Raw genomic sequence first — 23,261 nt, forward strand, 5'->3', positions numbered from 1 at the left:
CAACAGCTCCCTTTGAATGATATGATCCATTTCTGACAGAAAATGGAGAGGTGTGTGCTTTTAAATTAATGTTTTTAAAGTAATAATGAAGAAAATAATCTTCCATTTCTCCACAGGCGAATAAATAATGCTTCATTGAAAGGAATATCTATTTTGTGTATCTGAAATACCACCTTTAAATAGTTGGTTGGTTTTTTTTAAGTAAAACATTTTTTTAAAAAAAGAACCCAGACCATTTATGGTCATTTTAACTTATTCCCATTTCTCAGGGAATAAACCCTACTGAACCACATATTGTTAAATTCAGAGTGCAGTACCCACATTATCCATCTCATATGCATAATCAGTCATAAGAGTTAATCATTGACGACATTGCTTTACTTGGAGGATTCTTCTCCAGAGCCTCCAGAAGTTGCAGCACTTAACACACAATCACTTTCATTGGAGTAAATCCCACTGAATGCAAACTGATTAACTTCTGAGTTAAAATATAAGGGGCTTACCAGTATGAAGTATTTTGACACAGATTTCAATTCTTGTTCTAGGGTGGTGCCTAAGGCTTACCAGCACATCCTGGCCTTGGTATTTGCAATAAAGGAGATCAATGAAAACCCTCACATCTTACCCAATCACACCTTCGGCTTCCACATCTATGACAGTAATGACAATGCAAAGAAGACGTATCATGCCACAATGCTACTTTTATCAACCCTGGAGAAATTTGTCCCCAATTATATATGTGACATCCAGAATAATCTGACAGCTGTCATTGGTGGGCTTGACTATGAAATCTCCCTTCATGTGGCAACTATTTTGCATATTCATAAAATTCCACAGGTAGGAAACTCTTGTCTGTTTTCATTTGGAGTATGAGAATCCAATGCTATTTTTATACTTTCGTGCTCTTTCCAGATTTTATTTTGTGTGTTGGAAGGAGAATTAGACACATTAGAAATAATCAGATCAACAATTATTCTTTCTCTCCGTCTCTCTTATACCCAGGCTAATAAAAACCCTTATTACAATTCATTCATGAAAGAGGGAAGACATTATAATTGGAAAACAATGCTCTAGCAATATAAGTGAGATTCATGTCTGACTCTTGGAAGAAACCAATTTTCTTGACATACTTCAGTTTGGGTCCCCATCTCTCCTAAGATGGGAAGGCCCTGGCAGACCCCAGGTACAAAAGACAAAGGATGCTCAGCGCATGAAGACCATGCATAATGTCATGGCATATGTGATAACAAATGCTCTCTGAAAGCTGATGACCTAGACCATTCTCTCAAGCCCATTTAAAATATAGTCTTTCTCCAAGATCCTGAAATAAATAAATGCAAGAGTGTACATCCTCACCCAATCCCAAATTCCAGAGGCTGTTTTCCATGCAATTGTAAAGTTCAAATGCCTTTCAGGGTTCTTCTAAAAATCCCTATAGTAACATATGTGAATGGCTATAACTAGTTTAATCTGTTGTATAATTTATAATAGCTTTCACATTTTCTCTAATCTCTCTTTAGCTCACATATGGCCCTGTTCCAGTGGTGAATGATAAGACCTCAGGACTTTTCTTCTACCAGGTGGCCCCCCAGGAACACCACCAGTTTGCAGGAATTCTCTCTTTGCTTCTATATTTCAGGTGGACATGGATTGGGGTCATTGTGGTTGATAATGACAATGGAGAAAGATTTGTGCAAACTGTGCTTCCAATGTTTACAAAGAGTGGTGTTTGCTTTGCCTTTCTAGAAAGATTCCCCAAATATAGTTATGACAGTGAAAGTTATGGCATGGTACAACAGGGAGCAAAAATACATGATACCATTATGGGCAGTAAAGCTAATGTAGTGGTGGTCTATGGAGAATCTTATTCCATGGTATTGTTTAGATGGCTTCCCTTTCTATCAGAACATGAGCAGATGACACTGAACATGAATGGCAAAGTATGGATAACAACAGCCCAGATTGAATTCACTTCATTTGCATTTCAGCGGAATTGGAATTCAGAAATGTTCCATGGCTCTATTTCTTTCACAATTCACTTGAATGACCCAGAAGGATTTAATCTATATGTTAAGAGCAGAAATCCATTCATTACAGATGGAGATGGTTTTATCAAGCACTTCTGGGAACAGGCCTTTGGCTGTAAATTCCCAGATTACATGGCTGGCAAAGTGGAAGGGAATGCTTGCACTGGGGAGGAGAAGCTGGAGAGCCTTCCTGCAGATTTTTTTGAAAAGAGCATGACAGGCCATAGTTACTGTATTTACAATGCTGTTTACGCTGTGGCCCATGCTTTACATGAGATGTCTTCAGTCAAGCATGAACAGAGAGCAATGGTGCACCAAATGAGGCAGAAGAATCAGAACCACAAGTTCTGGAAGGTAAGGTGTTGAAAATCCTCAAGTGGCAGAGCAGAACACATTGTTTGTCACTTTCTCCCGACATCTGGTCTTCCTCCATGCTTCTAGCCTGCTCTTTGCAGCTTAGTTTTACAAAGAGAATAAGAAAACCAATGCTGAATCATGACTTCCCACACAAAGGAGGAGGGGGAGAATTATAGTTACAGTAGTCTGGTTGATTTGTGGCATATTGTGATGCCTGCAAATTCTGGCTGTACAAAGGTGGCACTTTCCGGAGGAAAAAAAAATATGATCATGGGATCATTCATGCAGAAAGCATCCTGTTTTCCATGACAAAGTGTTTGTATGGAAGATCCCACAAAGCCAGCTGAGATGCCAAACTAATAACAACCAGGAGGCGATAATGGCTGGAGGTGCCGGCCCCATTCCCTTAACAGCCCCCATCCTCCAAATCCTTCCTCAGAGAAAGTGTTCCCACATCACTCCCGAGAAGGAAGGTGGTGGTTGGGGGGGGAGTGGTGGTAAAAGAACAGGAAAAGATGTTGTGTGAGAAAATCAGTTGATTCTGTCCATTTTGGGCTATGACTCTACTCCCATCTGACATAATTACCATGCTCCATTGGCACTGCGATCTGCACTCACCATTTGATGAGGTTTAAGAGTTTTCATATGTATCAAAATGCTTTCCTGGAAACAAGTTTCACCGTCTCTACCTTTTTTTCCTGAAACTACTGATTTTCTTTTTCCAATCTAGCTCCACCAATTTCTGAGAAGTGTCTCATTCAACAACACTGCAGAGGATGAGATTTCCTTCGACCAAAATGGGGAGGTGCTATTTGGCTTGGATATTATCAACTATGTTATATTATCCAATCAATCCTTTCAGAGAGTGAGAGTTGGAAGGATGGATGCACAGGGTTCTCCAGATCAAGCATTTACTATTGATGAGGATGTCATAAAGTGGCCCAACTTATTTAACCAGGTACAGCCCAACTGTCAGCTACTTCAAAGGTTTTCTGGGATTGATTGAGGACAGATGATCTCTCCTTATGGTGAAAACTGCTTTCATTGTGGCAATCATGAATACCAACAAAAAAGATTTTTGATTGAAAGAAGATTACTATTTATGAATTCTATCCAGGTTGATGTGCAATAAAGGGGTGAAGAATAAAAAGACCAGCTGAGAGTAGACATGATCAGGTTGTTTTTAGAGCGGCAATAGAAGAGGAGAAAAAAAGAGAAGTGGTGAAGGGGCTTGAGCAGGAGATACGGAATATATCATTCTTACAGGAGTGGTTTTCAGGGAAGGGTGACACAGCATACCTGGCCTCCCAACAGCAATGCAACTGCATTACTGGGTGGAATAGGAGGAGGGGAAATACAGCAGAAAGGTCAATGCACTGTAAGTGCACTGGCAAAGGGTATGTGTTGATTGGGGCAACTTTTCCACCATATCCCACTCTCCCTTCCAATAAGCAACAGTGAAAGCATTGCCAGAATGACTGATATTTGACAGCCCTCCGCACCAGCCACTCTTTCTGGTTTTAATTGTATTGTTGTTTTTTCAGTTATTAACTACATTTGTATACTACCCATGGAACTAATTTCTCTTGCCAGTTTTTGTCACATATGCATATTTTAAGCCATAGGTCCATTTCCTCATAAATCTGATTTTTTAAAATAAAAAACATTTTAATATGAATTAAGATAAATATTCAGAATGCATATTTAAATCCCTGTTTTAATCTATTTTAACTGTGCTGCAATTTTTGAGAAAGCTAAAAACATACATATGCATTGGTCCACTAGATGCTGATCAAACATATTGTACTGGGATTCACAAAGACTGAATTTATCAAACATTCCTAAACGTGACCATCCTCCTATGGTAGTGGCTGCTGAAACTGGGAATGGGTGTAGCCCTAAAACTGCTTTATCTATATATAGTATATCATACTAGGTATTTTCTATCTCTCCCCAAACAAGTGGACCCTGAACCTGAAGGATTCACCAGTCACTGTTCTCTTCATTATCATTCTGCTCTTTCATTTATGGATTAGGCTCAGCCTCTTTCTGTATGTACTGAGAGTTGCAAACCTGGTTCTTACAAGAAAGTGAAGGAAGGGGAGCCATTTTGCTGCTATGATTGCATCCCGTGTCCAGAGGGGAAGATGACAAACAAGGAGGGTAAGAGATAAACATAGAACGCTGGATCCACTCAGTTATTTGCAGTTAGTATCCATTGAAATACAGTAAATGTAAGAGAAATGTAAGAAGGAAGGGGGAAAGCTCTGGCTATTCAGATATATGAATCTGAGGAGTATATTGCAAGCTTTGGGAATTACTCTTTATATTTGCATAAGTGATTCAGAAGGTAACAAGCAGGTTGATATTATGGCCTGTGTGTATTTAAGTCAATCTGCATTGGACGTAAATGCTACTGAGTTATGACATCACTCCCAGATTTAGTAAACATGATCCCAAATAGTTTACCATATCATTTTTATCCCTGCATCGTCCCACACTATGATGCTTCTTTAGATCCATGCAGACCTTAAGCAGTGATACTTGTTAAGTTGTGGGTTGACATAGCAGACGACACAGCGATTTCCCCAAGTAGCTCTTTATTTTGTAAGCTGGAATAGAACTGACTGCAAACAGCTCAGCCGGCCTGCTTTTATAGGCAGCCGGCTGTCAACATTGTAACAACAACAGCCCAGAGTTCCCGCCTAAAATAACTGATGTGGACCTGAGTGAAAACTATCTACAGACCTGAGTGAAAACTATATACAGTATCCCCCTGCTGGCCCAGGGTGAAACTTCACTACATAACACCCCTCCCCACCGAGATAAGGCATTAGTTACAATCGTAATGGTTTCCTTATATACAGCACTACGCGTAATGGTTCAATTAGGCACAAAAGCATATCGGTTACATTTCCCATACTTAGACCAACAGTGATACATGTCCAACAACATAGTCCTTTAAATAAGTTGGGCGCTTGGAAACTCTGCCAGACCGCCGGGGACTGGTAGCCAAGTCCGGAGGGCCACACAGTTCTTGCTGAGGCTGTGGTGCGACCCTAGGTGGCGTTGGAACCAACTCCCCTGGATCCGCTGCTGTGGGTGGAGCCTCCGCAAGTGGAGTGGTCTGAGTCTGTGATAAGTCTGGCAGACCCTCTGAAGCGGCTTGGTTTGGCTCCACGCTGGCAGTTTGCGAGGGAGGAGTAGGTGGGGCCTCGCCATCTGTACGTGTCTCTTCTGGAGCCGCAAGCGCAGTTGGGGGCACCTCGGTAGTGTCCAAGTCCCCAACCCTGCGCCTAAGCTGGTCTATGTGCCGTCGCCACAAGCGTCCGTCTTCGAGTGCCACCTGGTACGAGCGAGGTCCAGTGACTCCCACTACTGTGGCTGGCACCCAAGGAATGTCCCCCACATAGTTCCGGGCAAAGACCTGGTTTCCTGGGACAAATGACCGTGGCGCGTTGGCACAGCCTGGGGGTTCAGCCACGGCAAAGTCCGGGTGTAGCCGGTCGAGCGGTGACCTGAGGCGGCGGCCCATAAGCAGTTCAGCAGGACTCCTCCCTGTGGCCGCATGAGGGGTGATGTGTTGCACGAACAAGTATTCGGCAACCCGCTCATGCCAGTCTCCCCGGTCCAGGCGCGCCAGTGCCTCTTTTGCCGAGCGCACCATTCTTTCCGCTTGCCCGTTGCTGGATGGATGAAAGGGTGCCGTTAGGGCATGGCGGATGCCCAGTCCCAAAAGATACCGCTCAAACGTGCCTGACGTGAACTGCGGTCCGTTGTCAGAGACAAGGACATCAGGACACCCATGCGTTGCAAACAGGCCTCACAGCACCCGGATGACAGCTTCGGTAGTGATGGAGGGCATCAGGGCGACCTCCAGCCATTTGGAATAGGCGTCCACCACTACCATAAAGGTCCGGCCGTGAAAGGGGCCAGCCAGATCGATGTGCACCCTCGACCAGGGTGTCTTTGGCGTCTCCCAGGTGTGTCCCTTAGCTGCCGGTGGTGCAGGCCTCGACTCTTGGCACGTTTGACAGGCGGACACCCAGGCAGTGATGGCATCATCCATATTAGGCCACCAGACGTAACACCGAGCCAACGCCTTCATTTTGACAATTCCTGGGTGGCCAATGTGCAGAGCCTCCAGGACGCGCTGACGGAGTCCCTGGGGAATCACGACGCGGTCTCCCCACAGCAGACAGCCGCGATGAGCTGAGAGTTCATGTTGTCTGGTTGCGAAGGGCTGGAACTCCGATGCAAAAGGCCCTTGTGGCCACCCCCTCCACACCCAGTTGAGCACCCGGCTGATGGTGCGATCCTGGGCAGACGCGGAGGCCACAGTGGCAGCCGATACAGGCGCTGCCGGAAGATCCTCAATCAGAAGGAGCGATGAAGCTGGAGCCGGGTCTTCCACAAATGCTGGAAGAGGGCAACGGCTGAGGGTGTCGGCATGGCCCATCGATTTCCCCGGGCGATGGATGAGCCGGTAGTGGTAGGCAGCCAGGAAAAGAGTCCATCGCAGCATGCATGGCGAGAGGACCGGTGGAGTTGGACGATCACCGGCGAGGAGGCCCAGGAGTGGCTTGTAGTCAGTGATGAGGTCAAAAGTCCTGCCATAGAGTATTCATGGAACCTCTTCACTCCAGCCACAAGTGCCAATGCCTCCTTGTCAAGCTGGCTGTAATTCCGTTCCGTCAGAGATAGTGTCCTGGAAAAGTAGGCGAGCGGTGCTTCTCTTCCATCTGGAAAACGGTGACTAAGGACAGCACCGATGCCAAAAGGTGAGGCGTCGCAGGCAAGGACCAGCGGCCTGGATTCACTGTACTGTACCAGCACACTGTCTGATGAAAGGAGAGCCTTGACCGCGTTGAAGGCCGCCGTCTCCCGATGACCCCAGGCCCAAGGCGTCTTAGTGCTAAGGAGTCAGTGAAGAGGCTCAGCCACTGTGGCTTTGTGGGGCAGGAACATGTTATAAAAGTTCAGCAGCCCCAGGAATGCCTGCAACTCCGTCTTGTTCTTTGTGGTGGGGGCCTGCTGGATAGCGTGGATCTTGGATGTGGTTGGGTGAAGGCCGGAGGCATCAATAAGATAGCCCAGGAACTCTACCTGTGGAACGGCGATCTGGCACTTCTCCCTCTTTACCTTGAGCCCGGCCTCTTGGAACCTGGTCAGCACGGCATGGAGGCGCTCGAACAGCTGCTGGTGTGAGTCTGCAGACACCAAGACGTCATCAAAATATGGTACCACGCCCAGAAGCCCTTGCAGGAGACGCTCCATAAGGCTTTGGAAGATGCCAGGAGCCACACTCACCTTGAACTGCAACCGGCGGCAATGGAATGCCCCCCGGTGGGTGACGATCATCTGGGCTTCAGCAGTGGCATCATCGACTGGCAGTTGTTGATAGGCTTGGGCAAGGTCCAGCTTAGCGAAGACCTTACCCTCACCCAGGGAATGCAGCAGGTGTTGGACAACAGGAACCGGATAAGCGTGCTGCTGAAGTGCCTTGTTGATCGTGCACTTGTAGTCAGCGCAGATTCTCACCGACCCATCTGGCTTGACAGGCGTGACGATGGGAGTTTCCCACTTGGCGTGGTCAACCGGCTCCAAAACTCCTTGGGCGATCAGTTTGTCCAGTTGTTCGTCCACCTTAGCCTTGAGAGCAAAGGGAACCCGGCGTGGCTTTAGCTTGATGGGGGCGACTTGTGGATCAAGGCTAAAGGAGATGGGCGTACCTGTATATTGCCCCAAAGTGCCATCAAAAACGTCGGCAAAGTCTTTGACCAGACCCTCAGTCTCTGCATTAGAGATGCAGTTGATGCCGGTGACTTCCAGGCCGAGTACATCAAACCAGTCTAGCCCTAGGAGGCTTGGCCGCTGACCTTCGACCACCACCAACCGGAGCAGGCCCAAAAAATCCTTGAAGGCGATCCGGAACCGGCCAACGCCTACCACGGGAATGTCGTTTCCCTGGTAGTCTCTCAGGTGTACGCGGTGAGAGTCGAGTTGCCTTTTGGACACTCTGGGTACCAGTCTTTTGATGGTGCTCCATGACACGATGGACAGGGCAGACCCGGTGTCGATCTCCATGTCACATGGAGCTCCTTCAATGAGCACCGTGATGTTCAGCTTGCGTCGCGTAGGTGAGTCGGTTTGGCCAATCGTGGTTCCAGACGGGCAGTGGCAGTTGGTGAGAACGAAACAACTTTCCTTGGCAGACTGGAGTGAAGACTTGGACTTGCGAGTCGATTAAGGGGGGGTGTCAGACGGAGCCGATCGGCAGACCTTAGCGATGTGGCCCCTTCTGGAACACTTCCTACAGATGGCGTCTCTGAATCGACACTTGGCACGGGAATGGTTGCCTCCGCAGCCGGCACATTCCGGTTGGCCCTTGGACTTCTGTTGGAACTTCCTGCGCTCCCGCTTTGTCTGGTGCACATCATCGTCTTCACTGGAGGATGCCTCATCACTGCTGGCCTCTTCATGATGCACCGCAACTGGCTCCCTAGCAAGACGCGGGCTGCTGGACTTGCGGATCTCCTGGGCGGAGCGTTCAGCAGCTTCTGAGGCCACAGCCTCCTCAATGGCTTTCTGTAGCGTGAGGTCTTGCTTGGCGAGGATTGCCGTTGCAGATGGATGTCCCGGACCCCGCAGACGATTCGATCCATCAGGGCATCGTCTAAGTCTCGGAACTCACAGTGCATTGCAGCCTGTCGCAGGGCGGTGGTGTAGTTGTTGATTGACTCCCCCTCTGCCTGGTTCCGGTGGTAGAACGCATGGCGGGCAGCAATCTTGGACGGCTTTGGTGCGTAGTGGTTGTGGAGCTTCTCTTGGATCGTGTCCCATGGTGTTGCCTGGACTGCTTCAGGCGCAACCAATGCTTGGGCCGTCTCAAACACCTCAGGCCCACAGAGGCTGAGGAATAGGCCCCGCTTCCGATCCTTTGATACTGCTGTCAGCTCGTTGGCTTGGAGGTAGCAGTCGAACCGAGCGAGGTAGGAGTCTCATGATTCAGAGGCTGGCGCAAACGGCGGTAGAGGCACAAGTGAAGCCATGATTCCGATGCCGGCGTGAAGGGCGATGGATGGAACACCGTGCTCTAGCCAGAACAGTCAGCTCTGAATTGGTTCTGTCCAGTGATTTTGCTCAGTGATTTCGCTCTGTGATTCAGCTCAGTGATTCAGCTCAGTTCAGAGGCTGGCCGCATCTGGCTGTGCTCTGATGTCCATCTATCCCACCTTCGTCGCCAGTGTTAAGTTGTGGGTTGACATAGCAGACGACACAGCGATTTCTCCAAGTAGCTCTTTATTTTGTAAGCTGGAATAGAACTGACTGCAAACAGCTCAGCCGGCCTGCTTTTATAGGCAGCCGGCTGCCAACATTGTAACAACAGCCCAGAGTTCCCGCCTAAAATAACTGATGTGGACCTGAGTGAAAACTATCTACAGACCTGAGTGAAAACTATATACAGTATCCCCCTGCTGGCCCAGGGTGAAACTTCACTACATAACAATACTCACCCCTGAACACTTTTTATCATATCAACGCTTCCTCTATCATCTTATTTGAACAGCTCTGTCTAAGGGTAGCAGTTACATCGTGCTGTTGATATAGATGGCAACTATATGAACTCAAAATACATCTTTCTTTTTCCAGATATGAGTGACTGTAATAAATGCTTAGATGAAAACTATCCTAGCAAGAGGCAAGATACATGCATTCCCAAGAATATAAGCTTCTTGTCTTTTGGAGAGCCTTTGGGCATTAGTTTAGCCTTCCTTGCTCTTTCCTTTGGTTTGATCACAGCACTGGTGCTGGGAATAATTCTGAAGAACCGGAACACTCCCATCGTCAAAGCCAACAACCGAAACCTCACCTATACTCTACTCATCTCCCTCCTGCTCTGTTTCCTTTGTGCTTTATTGTTCATTGGCCAACCTAAGATGGTGACATGTCTCCTCCGACAAACTGCTTTTGGCATCATCTTTTCAGTGGCTGTTTCTTGTGTGCTGGCAAAGACAATTACTGTGGTTCTGGCTTTCATAGCCACCAAACCAGGTTCCAGGTTGAGGAAGTATGTGGGGAAAAGACTGACCAACTCAATTGTTCTTTCCTGCCCCCTTATTCAAGCAGGCATATGTGCTGTGTGGCTGGCAACATTTCCCCCATTCCCAGATGCTGACATGCATTCCCTGACTGAAGAAATTATATTAGAGTGTAACGAGGGCTCTGTGACTATGTTTTACTCTGCTGTTGGCTACATGGGCTTCCTGGCAGCTGTCAGTTTCACAGTGGCTTTTCTTGCCAGGAAGTTACCTGACAGTTTCAATGAAGCCAAGTTTATAACTTTCAGCATGTTGGTCTTTTGTAGTGTTTGGTTATCTTTTGTTCCAAGTTACTTGAGCACTAAGGGCAAATATATGGTAGCAGTGGAGATCTTTTGTATCTTAGCCTCTAGTGCTGGATTGTTAGGTTGCATTTTTCCCCCAATTTGTTATATTGTTGTGTTAAGACCTGACTTGAACAACAGGGAAATGCTAACAAGAAGAAAAGAATGAATTTAAGTTCTTTGCTATACATTTTAATTGAGAGGTTTGCAAGTGTGTGTGTTTTGTATTTGTGTAAGTAGATTTTTAAAATTTCTCTTGTCTTCATCAGCTTTATATTAACCTGATTCACAATACTAATCTGTTGTTGTTGTTGTTGTTGTTGTTGTTGTTGTTGTTATACAAGAACATATAGACATGAAAAGCTAGTAACAGGGGGAAAGTAATGACAGAGTTGGAGAATAAAATAATAGCATCATATTACAAACTTGCTTTCCTGAGTAGCAAATGGCATTCAGATACCCCTGCCATAACAAATAATGAGAATGAGAAACTAGCTATGAAGAGGCCCTCCCTGTTGATATACACAAAGAAGGGAAATCAATCTGCATTTAAATTGTGAGCCCAGGCGCAATGAAGCCATGAGGGGTTTGGTGAACACACAGTGGATACATAAAATACGTCCAAGTACTGTGCTGGGATCAAATAAGGCCACAACTTTACAGTGGTGCCTCGCAAGACGAAATTAATTCGTTCCGCAAGTTTTTTCGTCTTGCGAGTTTTTCGTCTTGCGAAGCACGGTTTCCCATAGGAATGCAATGAAAATCAATCAATGCGTTCCTAAGGAAACCGCCTTCAGTCCAGGTCCGGGGACAGTCTGTCCCCCGACCTCTTCTGAAGGCTGGGGGGGGACAAGGGCTTTTCTTCCCACCCCCAGCATTTAAAAAAACCCCGGGACAGCAGAGGACTTCTCCGCTGTCCCGGGGTTTTTTAAAATGCTGGCGGGCGGCAGTGCTGCCGCCCACCAGCATTTTAAGATCGCCCTGGACAGCAGACTTCTCCGCTGTCCCGGGGCAATATTAAAGCCCCCGGGAAGGCAGGCGGGGGGGAGCAAAGACTTTCGCCCCCCGCCAGCCTTCAGAAGAGGTCCAGGACCTCTTCTGAAGGCCGGCGGGGGGCGAAAGTCTTTGCTCCCCCCCGCCGCCTGCCTTCAAAAGCCGTCCAGGAAAGCGGAGAAAGCGCTGCGTTTTTCCGCTCTCCCGGGAAGGCCGGCGGGGGGCAAAAGTCTTTGCTCCCCCCCCCCCGCTGCCTGCCTTCAAAAGCCGTCCAGGAAAGCGGAGAAAGCGCTACGTTTTTCCGCTCTACCGGGAAGGCAGGCAGGGGGGGAGCAAAGACTTTTGCCCCCCGCCGGCCTTCAGAAGAGGTCTTCTGAAGGCCGGCGGGGGGCGAAAGTCTTTGCTCCCCCCCGCCGCCTGCCTTCAAAAGCCGTCCGGGAAAGCGGAGAAAGCGCTGCGTTTTTCCGCTCTCCCGGGAAGGCAGGCAGGGGGGTGCAAAGACTTTTGCCCCCCGCCGGCCTTCAGAAGAGGTCCAGGACCTCTTCTGAAGGCCGGCGGGGGGCGAAAGTCTTTGCTTCCCCCCGTCTGCCTTCAAAAGCCGTCCGGGATAGCGGGAAGCGCTTCCCTGCTATCCCGGACCGCTTTTAAAATGCTGGCGGTGGGGAGCAAAGCCTTTCAGCCCCTGCCGGCCTTCCTGGACCTCTTCTGAAGGCCGGAGGGGGGGGGAAGGCTTTGCTCCCCACCGCCAGCATTTAAAAGAGGTCCCCGGAGATTTCCCTATGGGCTTTCTTCTTGCGAAGCAAGCCCATAGGGAAATTCGTCTTGCGAAGCGCCTCAAAAAATGGAAAACCCTTTCGTCTAGCGGGTTTTTCGTCTTGCGAGGCATTCGTCTTGCGGGGCACCACTGTATTGATTTTTTTTTGCAGGTTTGGGCATAGGATATGTATCTACTAATCAACCAGACTGCCCACTGGTTTATGGATAGTTAATTTCACCCCCAAGGTTCCTTCCAACTCTGTATATTGAGTGTAAACCTGTCCCTACACTGTCCCATCAATGTGCTATGTCCAAGGCCTTTTGGCCAAATATACTCACTACCTTTTAAGGCAGGTAGCTGCTGTGGAAAGAGCTTTCTTCATTGTGATTCTCTGCTAAAAAACCACTCTCCCAATGGAGAGTATCTCACCCAACACTCTGTTGGTTCCTGAACCCATTTCCCATGGCAAAGGATATTTGGGGATGGGATGAACAAGACCAAGAAAAGAAATCCAGAAATAATAAGAGGACAAGTATGGATCAGCAACAAAATATTGTAGGGGTTAAATTCTGAAACAGTATAAACAGGATCAAGTGTGACTGTCCCAATAAAATCAAGAGCACACATAACCATGAAGATATACCGTAGATATAGATATATAGATATGGGACTCGGGGGGCACTGTGGGTTAAACCACAGAGCCTAGGACTTGCCGATCAGAATGTTGGCGGGTCGAATCCCCATGACGGGGTGAGCTCCCGTTGCTCAGTCCCTGCTCCTGCCAACCTAGCAGTTCGAAAGAACGTCAAAGTGCAAGCAGATAAATAGGTACCGCTCCAGCTGGAAGGCAAATGGTGTTTCCGTGCACTGCTCAGGTTCGCCAGAAGCGGCTTAGTCATGCTGACCACATGACCTGGAAGCTGTACGCCGGCTCCCTCGGCCAATAATGCGAGATGAGCGCCACAACCCCAGAGTCAGCCACAACTGGACCTAATGGTCAGGGGTCCCTTTATCTTTATCTCTCTCCCTCCCTCCCTCCCTCTCTCTCTCTCTCTCTCTCTCTCTCTCTGAATACACAAAGTTCAAGTGAAGCTTTGAGAGTGTTTTTAAAATATAATGTACATACTGTAAACCTAAGGACAAGAACTTTATTACTGTTGATCTTTGCTAGCTATTCTAAGAGCCTTGTTGATGAAAAAGGAAGCTTAAAATGCTTCAGTTACTGTCAGATGGCAATGGTGGTTGCTCGTGAGTAACCAGTCAGGACTCTTTTACTGGTTTTATTTTGGTGCAAGACAATTTACAGTACAGAACCACAAGTTCATGTCTGCCTCAATCACTAGCAGAATCCGGGAGTGGTTGTTTCCGGGTCCTCCCCCAACATAATAGCTTAGTCACCCCCAGCCTTTTCCTTCCTTATGTGCGTTTTACACCTCTGTGCAGGGTGGGCGACGGAAGAGGCGTGCTTCCCTCCTGGCTGGCTTGACCAGGAGTGGTGCTAAGGCTCCCAGCAGCATCCTCTGGTCCCTTCCCCTCTTCCCCACTGGAGGTGTGGCTTTCCCCACCACAGGAAGACTGTGCTGGTCCCATGGGTAGATCAAGAGGCGAGGTCCAAGTCCAGTGCGAGGTCGAAGGAGCAATATGGAGGCAGTCTGTAAAAGCTGAGGCCGGGAGCAGGGCAGGGTTCAGGCAGGAACTGGCAACCAACAATGTTGCTTCCACAACTTGGGAGTGGGGCTGGCTGGCATTTATCTGCCCTGAGGCATAGGGTGGCCCTGATCCTCAGGTGACTCACCTTTCCTGGCCTGGAGGTGAGCACTCCTCCTGTGGGAACTTAGTTCCCTCCGCCTCTCTGCCCTAAGCCTCTACAACCCCGGAGAGGCTGGAGGGTTATCTGACCCAGAGGCAACCTCAGCTTCTTCTGATGGGGCTGAGAGTGGAGCACCTGCAGGCAATGGGTCCTCCATCACCTCAGGAGCTAGAGCAGACTTAGCTGGTGCCTGCACCTGAGGATCCAGCAGAGGTGAGGACCCTTCAGGCACATGCCCCAGCCCGGCTCAGATGGCTCTGGAAGCAGGGAATCCTGTGCAGGCTGAGATTCCTCAGGTTCAGCCTCCGAGTCCGAATCCCAGGCCATCACAAAGAGGAACTGCTTCGCAAGATTTTGGGAGGTTCCCTGTAAGCCAACTGCCCCTCTCCTTCCCTTCCCTGTTCCGATGGGAGTCCCCCGACAATTACCAAACACACGTGATTATTCCACTAGAACTACTGCTTCATTTATTTAAAATGAGAAATAGAGCTAGGGCTGAACAACTTTGTCTGGATTTTCACTTTGGGGAATATGGCAACCCTAATAAAGCAGTGATTTTTCTCTCACACATGCATCTGTGTAACTATCAACATATTCAAAGGGCAGGGCCTTCATCCCTCATATTTATGGTGATAGTGGTTAGAAGTTGAATCAGCAGTGTAAATAAAAGCTGGTAATAAAGTGAGGTGTTTTCCCTACATAGCATACAGCAAAACACAGATATTTAATTCTTCATTTTGTTAATGCTTATTATCTGTTCCCTATTATTCAGCTCAGGCCTCAACAAAATAATAAAACATTTGGGGGAAAAGATGCAACCTAATAGACCAGCACTGGAGGCTAAGATAGAGAAGATCTCCACAGCTATTGTATATTTCCCCTTGGTACTCAGGTAGGATGGAACAAAGGACAACCAAACACTGCAAAATACCAACATGCTGAAAGTGATAAACTTTGCTTCATTGAAAATGTCTGGCAATTTCCTGGCAAGGAAAGCCACTGTGAAACTAATTATTGCTAGAAGGCCCATGTAACTAAGGACACAGTAAAACATAATCACAGTCCCCACATTACATTCTAGTATAATTTCATCAGGCATTGAGTGCTTGTCAACATCTGGGAATGGGGGAGAGATTGCCAACCACAGTGTACAGATGCCTGCTTGAATAAGGGAGCAGGAAATGACAATGGAGTTGGCCAGCCTTCTCCCCACCCACATTCTCATCCTGGATCCTGGTTTTGTGGCTGTGAAAGCCAGAATCACAGTGACAGTTTTTGCCAGTACACAGGAAACAGCCACTGAAAAGATGATGCCAAAAGCAGCTTGTTGCAGGAGACATGTCATCTTTTTTGGTTGGCCAATGAACAATAAAGCACAAAGAAAGCATAGCAAGAGGGTGACAAGGAGAGTGTAGGTGATATTCTGGTTGTTGGCTTTGACAATGGGAGTCTTATGGTTCTTCAGAAATGTTCCCAGTACCAGAGTTGTGATGAAAGCAAAAGAAAGAGCAACTATAGCTAAACTGATGCCTAAAGGTTCTTCATACGACAAGAAGCTGATGCCTTTGGGAATGCATATATCTCGTTCCTTGTTTGGATAGTTTTCATCTGAGCATTTAGTACAGTCATTCATATCTGGGAAAAGAAAAGTATGAACCTTAGCTCACATATATGCTATCAGTCTCAGAAACATCCCATGCCTTTCCCTCAAACTCAGAAAAAGAAATGTATCTATTCAAATTGGAAAATACTTTGAATTGTTGTGGGGACTTGTTTAATTGCTTTGGAGCTATGTGGTGCTATAATATGATTTTGGGCTATAATGGCAAGGATGTGGTAAGCCAGGTGAGGTATGAAAAAGCATCCCATGACTGTGGTGAATAAAAATTGACCATATTCTCAGTTTTGTGAGAAAGAGGAGAGAGAAACCTGCCCTTAGATTTCAGAATAAGGAAGCAGTAGAAGAAGATAGATGGTATTACCATGAATCTGAAAAACAAGTAGAAAAGTTGAATAGTGTGCAAATACCTTGATTCTATGAAAATGCTTTGTAACCAATCAGCATGTCACATGATATATCCTCCTGATGGCTTGATCTAAGCATCATGCATAAAAATATTTCCTGGGCACCCATGATATATATAGGCTTTGGAATCCATTTCCCAGTACCATATTACTGCAGTCTCAATAAAATACCCCCACATCCTGGTGTGATTATTGGCTTTGGTTAGCACAGCATCAGACTCTTATCCATAACAGCCCCTTTGAAAATACCTTATTTTTCGCTCTATAAGATTTTCCTCTCTTTTCCTCTCTTTTCCTCTCCTAAGAAGTAAGGGGAAATGTGTGTGCATCTTATGGAGCAAATGCAGGCTACGTGGCTATCTCAGAAGCCAGAACAGGGAGAGGGAGCCCTGCGCAGTGCTCCCTCTTGCTGTTCCAGCTTCTGGCTTCATGCAGGAGGTGGGGGAAGAGACACGGCGTGCAGCTCTGTCCCTTCCCCCGCCTCCCAGAAAAGCCCCCAAGAGCCGTGCTCCCTTTATTTTTTTAATGAATTTTATTAGTATTTTCCACACAACAACAACAACACGAAAGATATCAAAAAATAACAATACACAACACACAAAAATCAACATTTGAAAACAAAACAAAACAAAAACAAACAAACAAATCCATATCTTACAAGTTAATATTATAAACACTAAAACAACAAGAAGACATTGATTTCCACCAATCCCACAGCACCTCCTTTATCTCTCATTGTGTCTTCCTGTTTTCCTTTTAAAGAGCACACAGCTTTTGCGGGAGATGGGGGGAAGGGACAGAGCGTGGCTCTGTCCCTTCCCCACCTCTTGCAAAAGCCCACAAGAGCAGTGCTCCCTTTAAACAGTTCGCCGCTCTTGGCTGGCTTTTGGAGGAGGTGGGGGAAAGGACAGAGGGCAGGTTAGCCGCACACAGCCTCTTCCGGGCAGGGGAAGCCTTCATTCCGCTGCCCGGGAGAGGCTATGCGTGGCTATCCCAGAAGCCAGAACAGCAAGAGGCTGTCCCAGAAGCCAGATCCCTCTTGCTGTTCTGGCTTCTGGGATTCAGTATATTTTCTCTCTCGATTTCCTCCAAAAACTAGGTGCGTCTTATGGTCTGGTGCATCTTATAGAGCAAAAAATATGGTAGTTTGTTAGCCATGGCTACATTTAGACGCCATCATGTATGAGGAAACTAAGTGCAATTGACTGTGCAATCATCTATGTCTCTTACCTTCCTGGTTTGAAATCTTGCCCTCTGGACATAGGATGCAATCATAACAGCAAAATGGCTTCCCTTCTTTCACTTTCTTGCTAGATCCTGGTTGGCAACTTTCAGTGCAGGCCGAAAGAGGAGAGGCCTAATTCATAAATGATAAACAGAATAAGCAGAATGATAAACAGAAAATAAGGTGTTTGGAATCCCTCAGGTGCTGGACCCAGCTTTGTGTTACTAAAGTGACACAGCATTTCAGTAGGGTATGAATTGGCTCCCTTGAGGGCACTGGACACTGTAGAAGTAATTGCCAACCCTAGTCTCAATAGCTACTATCTGAGGTGGAAGAAGTCATTTGGGGACATTTGATGAATTCAGTCCCTAGATATTCTAATAAAAAACGTCCTGATCCATACCATCAGAATATGAAGTTAACTATCCAACACATTGTGTTTCTTTGATCAAAATATGTAATTAAATATGTATTCTGAGGGAAAAATATGCATATTAAGTAAACATGTTCATCGAACCAGTTTTGTTTTTTAAAAGGAACGGAACTGAGCTATTCATAAAAATATGCATCAATAACAGTGGGAAGATAGTTGTACAGACAATATACAAAAGTAATATGTAAATAAATAAGGAGAATGGCAGTAAATACTATGACTTCTGCACCAAGCTCTTGACCTCATCCCTGTCCTTCACTATCTCCACCTTCACTACCATGCTTCCCTTTTTCTCTTCTACAACTCCCATATCAACTTTAGTTGTCTCCTCTATACTTCCTGTTGTCAACTCTCAGTTTCTCCCTCTGGCCTCATTTCATCCACTGTTGCCTTCTTGTCATGATATACTGTATCAGGACACCGAGGAAGGGGAAGAGGATCCTGGCAAGGAGTGTTAGCCACAACTGCTACAAATTGCTGATTGGGCAGGAGAGGTTGGGGACTTAGGAGGTACTCACAGGACAGTAGTAGGGGATGTTCAAGGGGCAGCTAACAGTCCATGGGAGCCAGGGGGAAAAGGACACATCATTAGAACCAGAGATACTTCCATCTCTATGGACACAGCAGGCTGTGAGGCGTCAGGAACAGTGGGAAACACACTCTAGAAGACTGAGGCAGGCAAGGGAACACAGCCCAGCTCACTAACTGACCAGGTGGACACCATGAGGCTTGTTCTTGGAGGAGGTTTGTGGGCACTCAGATGACTCTAGGCTTTCCTACCCTGGTTCTCTTGCCGAGGTGGGAACCTGGATTTACTGTTTGACTCTGGACTTTGCTTGTTGTATTGGACTGGGACCAGTATTTGACCTTTTGGACTATCTAGCATTGCTCTGGGGACTGTTTGCACCAGTGCAATGTACTTCCAGTTATGTGGGTGGTTCAGGACACACCTCCACCCATTCACCCATGTCCTTCCCCCCCCCCCCCCCCGCATTTCAGTCACATTTTATCCTATCTTTATTTTTTATCCTTTTTTGGTCCACACTGTATGCTCCTTTCAAAATAAAACAAGTATTTCACAAGTGTTCATCATCAAATGAAATCAGTTTTAAAGATCAGGATAGAACAACAGGGCTCCTTTATTATTAGACCTTTTGCTAAATGCCTGTGACTTGGATTCTACCTGGTTAAACCAGCTGTGCCAAGTTATTACTTCTTTATCAATGGTGAACGCTTGATCTGAAGACGCTCCAGGATCTATCCTTCCGACTCTGACTCTATGAAGGGATTGATTGGGGAATATAATCCAATTGATAATATCCAAGCTAGATGCTACCTCCCCATTCTTGTTGAAGGATACCACATCTCCTGCAGTGTTATTAAATGAGATACTTCTCAGAATGTGGTGGAGCTAAATTGAAAACAGAAAAGACAAGTATTTAGAAAAGCCTGCACTCTAATACAGGGCTGAGCAATCCTTTTTCCTCTGACATCAGAACCTACAGTGAGTGGAGTCAGGGACAAGCATGTAGAGAGCCAACCAATTTTCTCCCACATAAATGTTTTTCTCTCATTCTTTCTGTCAGGCCTCTCTCTTCCTGTTACATCCCTCAGGCAGAAGAGTGGTGTGTGACCCCCTGCTCTGAGGAAAAATTTGCAGGCTGTCAAGGGTGTTTCACAGCCAAAGGAATGCACATGACAGATAATTATTTATTGTCAAGAATATCACATTTGCTTCTACTCCTCTGGATGCCTATACATATATAGCAGCTACACAGCTACACAGCTATTTGCAGGTTTGCTGTAACAATTGGAATAGCAAGAATGTTGCTCATCTCTGTTGACTGTTACCACTGCTTCCTGACTGTTAGTGAAATGGTGTCTCAATGGGCCACAAAACATCTCCAAGCAAATGCTTTATCATGTACTGGGGGGTTTCTGTTCAAACAAGGAGACAGCCATCATTGCTCTTTCCTCAGAGAAACAAAGACACAGCCATCATCTGTCCACAAAATTATAGATTCAGTTCCTCCTCATATTCCATATGCCTGAACCCTGAGAGGAAAGAGCAAGCTGACAGTATTTTGGAAACCCATACATTGTGAAGGAATAAAAGTGCTCTTCCATGTTGAGGATGTTCAACCCATTACCTGCCAAAACAGTTGATTCTGATTCTTCACTCTCCTACCATATGCCATTCCTATGTGTCTGGGTCTGGATGTGGACACAGCATGTAACGCATGGGCGATGGCATAGACAGCACTGTGGATACTGTAACTGTGCCCTGTCATACTCATTTCAAAAAATGATCCTGGAAGGTTCTCCAGCTTCTCTTCTCCTGTGCAAATGTTCCCCTCCACCTGGTCTGCAGTGATATCTGGGAATACACAATCAAAAGCCTGTTGCCAGAAGTCCCTGATAAAACCATCCCCATCTGTGTTGGAAGGGTTTCTGTGCTCAACATACTGATGAAATCCTGGTGGGTCACTGAAGTGAATTTCAAAGGCTATAGCACCATTGAATAGTCCCGAATCCCAGTTTCTTTGATAGACAAATGAAGTGAATTCAATCTCGGCTGTTGTTATCCAAACTTTACTTTTTACATTATTTGTCATATCGTGTTCTGATAGGTACGGAAGCCATTTAAAAAGTGCCATAGAATAAAAGTCTCCATTGGCCACCACTACATTAGCCTTGCTGCTCATTATTTTATCATGTATTTTTGCCCCCTGTTGTAGCATATCTTTAATTTCAGAGATGAAACTAAAATTGGGAATTCTTTCTATGAAGGCAAAACAGATGCCATTTTGAGAAAACAATTGAAGTACTGTATGCACAAATCTTTCCCCATTGCCATTGTCCATTGCAGTGACCCCAATCCATGTCCACTTGAAATGCAGAAGCAAAGAGATAATTCCCTCATATTGAAGGTCTTCCTGGGCTGTCAACTGGTAGAAGGAAAGACCTGGGGTTTTATCATTCATCACTGGAGCAGAGCCATAAATGAGCTAAAGAGGGAATGGAGGAAGGGACGAGACAAAATATAATTTCCAGAGTTATTTCAAACTATTTATGTACATTATATGATGAATTCTGTTGGCCGCATGCTGTCTTTCATTTATTCAAAATATACACATTCATATGAGTTGAAAACTGGGATAATTTCCCATTCCTGCTTGTTAAACATTTGATCTGATGAGTGGGGACAGGCACTGTGTCATTTATTTATTTATTTATTTATTTATTTATTTATTTATTTAGATTTTGTGTGTGTCATTGCTGACTTTGGTAGGTCTTGTAGGTTGAATAAAATTGATGGGAGGGGCATATCTCACCCCAATAAGAGGATTAGCTACCTGTACATTAGATATTATTTAGCTTTGTCAGAACTGTAAGTTCCGAATTTATTTTTCTAGAGCTTCTTCTTTCTTATTCATGATGCACAAAACCCAGCCCAGAGCAAAACTGAGATTTCCGCCTCCTTTTTCCACAATACCTCCCACTTCTTTTATGAAACCATATTTCAATTGTGAACCAGCTGTTCACTACTATTACTCCTTTCAAGCAAATATTGATTGTTTCTGCTACTTAACACAACTTCATTATGTTAATCTTTATGTTTAATCTTCCCCAAACCCATTACGGTTGGGGGGGGGTGAGGAGGGAGAAGGATTTAGTGCCAGTTACCTGTGTATTTGAATCCTGAAACCTCCCCCAAACACACACACACACTGAGTAGAAAATGCTAAGTAGAAAATGCTGCATACCCAAACATAGGTGGTAAGGGAGAAGTCCATTATCCCACCAGTGGACTTTGGGATATCAGTCTCCTGGAAAGGGGAGGGGGTTGAGATTGAGAATGAATTATTCTCCCCTCCCATGCAAATTTACTTCAAAGCAATGTTGTCATTAAAGTGCATAGTAGAAATGAAAGGCTGGATACTAGAAAAATCCCTCTCCTACAAGGAATGCTTGGGATAACAGGATCTTTTCTGGAGTGGGGGACCTACACCCTGAATTGGTGCTGTGGACCTAGCCTCTTCTTTTCCACTTTGCAATCTAATAGAGGTATTGCCCATAAGTGTCTTACCTGTGGAATCTTATAGATATCCAAAATGGTTGCCACATAAAAGGAGATTTCAGAGTCGAGTCCTCCAATAACCCCTGTTAGATTATTTTCAGTATCACATACATAGTTGGGGACACATTTCTCCAGTTTGGATAAAAGTATCAGTGTGGCAAGATACGTCTTCCTTGCATTAATATAGCTGTCATAGATATGGAAGCCCAAGGTGATATTGGGTAAAATGTGGGAGCATCCATTGATCTCCTTGACTGCAAATGTCAATGCCAGGATGTGCTGGTAAGCCTTGGGCACCACCCTAGAATGAGAGTTGCAGATTGTTTCAGAAGCACCTTCAACACTTGGGATATTTAAATATCTATTCAGAAGTTAATCATATTGAGTTCACCTGGGTTTACTGCTAAGTTACTAGACTGTTAATCTATACATCCCGACCAAGAACTAAACCTAAAAGAGCACAATGGAGCTTACTTTCCATTGTGGGATCAGTATATTTTCACTGTATTCAATATTTCTTAGTATATATCCCATAAATTGGAGTTTGTGTTACTCCCTTTATTCACAGTTGATTCATGTGAATTTCCAGATCAGTATGTTATATTTAAATCAAAGATAACTGAGTTGACATTTGCAACATCAGCCATTGTTCTGAAGCTGCTGCTCTGGGATTGATCATGAGACGCTGAGTTCTTACACAAGTTCTTCAGGCAGTACTGGTGGAGGTTCCTCCATGAATGTTGCTGAAGTGGATAAGAAGCCACCATGGGAAACAATGCCACCGAAGATGAAATCTCCTGGCTGATGATAGATGTGAAGTGGACGATGAGGACCTTGGAGCCTGCATTTTGCTATGTGAGCCTGACATACCATGAAAGGAAATAGTTCCAGCAGAAAGATTACTAAAATAACCATCCTTAATACAATACAATCTTCATCCTACACAGAGACCACTATTTTTCTGGCAATCCTATGAGCAGCATCTCCAAGATGAAAATTGTCTACTTTGAATGGTAATTTAGTTTCCTCAGAGGCTTCAATTTCGGCATATCCAAACTCAGACTTCTGGATCCCAGACTCTATCTATTCTGATTTGATTTATAGTATCCTTTGACAGTTATCACTGAACATCCACAAGGATTTTTGAGAAGCAGCAGCTTTAATTAT

At 45.7% G+C, this 23,261-nt stretch overlaps 1 protein-coding gene and 1 long non-coding RNA gene across 2 annotated transcripts in view; one reads left to right on the plus strand and one right to left on the minus strand.

Annotated features, from left to right (window-relative positions):
• LOC310830532 (vomeronasal type-2 receptor 26-like) overlaps window positions 1-23,009 on the minus strand; it is a gene marked incomplete at both ends in the record, with an annotated part of 48,806 nt that extends 25,797 nt beyond the window's left edge. Inside the window, 7 exons of the mRNA XM_083710312.1 lie at window positions 17,586-17,712; window positions 18,532-18,625; window positions 19,165-19,424; window positions 20,164-21,021; window positions 21,781-21,843; window positions 22,104-22,395; window positions 22,792-23,009. Of these exons, the coding sequence (XP_083566438.1) occupies window positions 17,586-17,712; window positions 18,532-18,625; window positions 19,165-19,424; window positions 20,164-21,021; window positions 21,781-21,843; window positions 22,104-22,395; window positions 22,792-23,009 (1,912 nt within the window). The remainder of the gene's footprint in view (window positions 1-17,585; window positions 17,713-18,531; window positions 18,626-19,164; window positions 19,425-20,163; window positions 21,022-21,780; window positions 21,844-22,103; window positions 22,396-22,791) is intronic.
• Window positions 3,242-4,559, plus strand: LOC310829737. The gene is made up of 2 exons (XR_014557349.1): window positions 3,242-3,342; window positions 4,421-4,559. It is a non-coding gene; the product is annotated as an uncharacterized lncRNA (long non-coding RNA).
• Window positions 23,010-23,261: the final 252 nt, after the last annotated feature.

The sequence above is a fragment of the Podarcis gaigeae genome (assembly GCF_964106915.1).
Source record: "Podarcis gaigeae genome assembly, chromosome: 13".
NCBI classification, from domain to species: Eukaryota; Metazoa; Chordata; class Lepidosauria; order Squamata; family Lacertidae; genus Podarcis; species Podarcis gaigeae.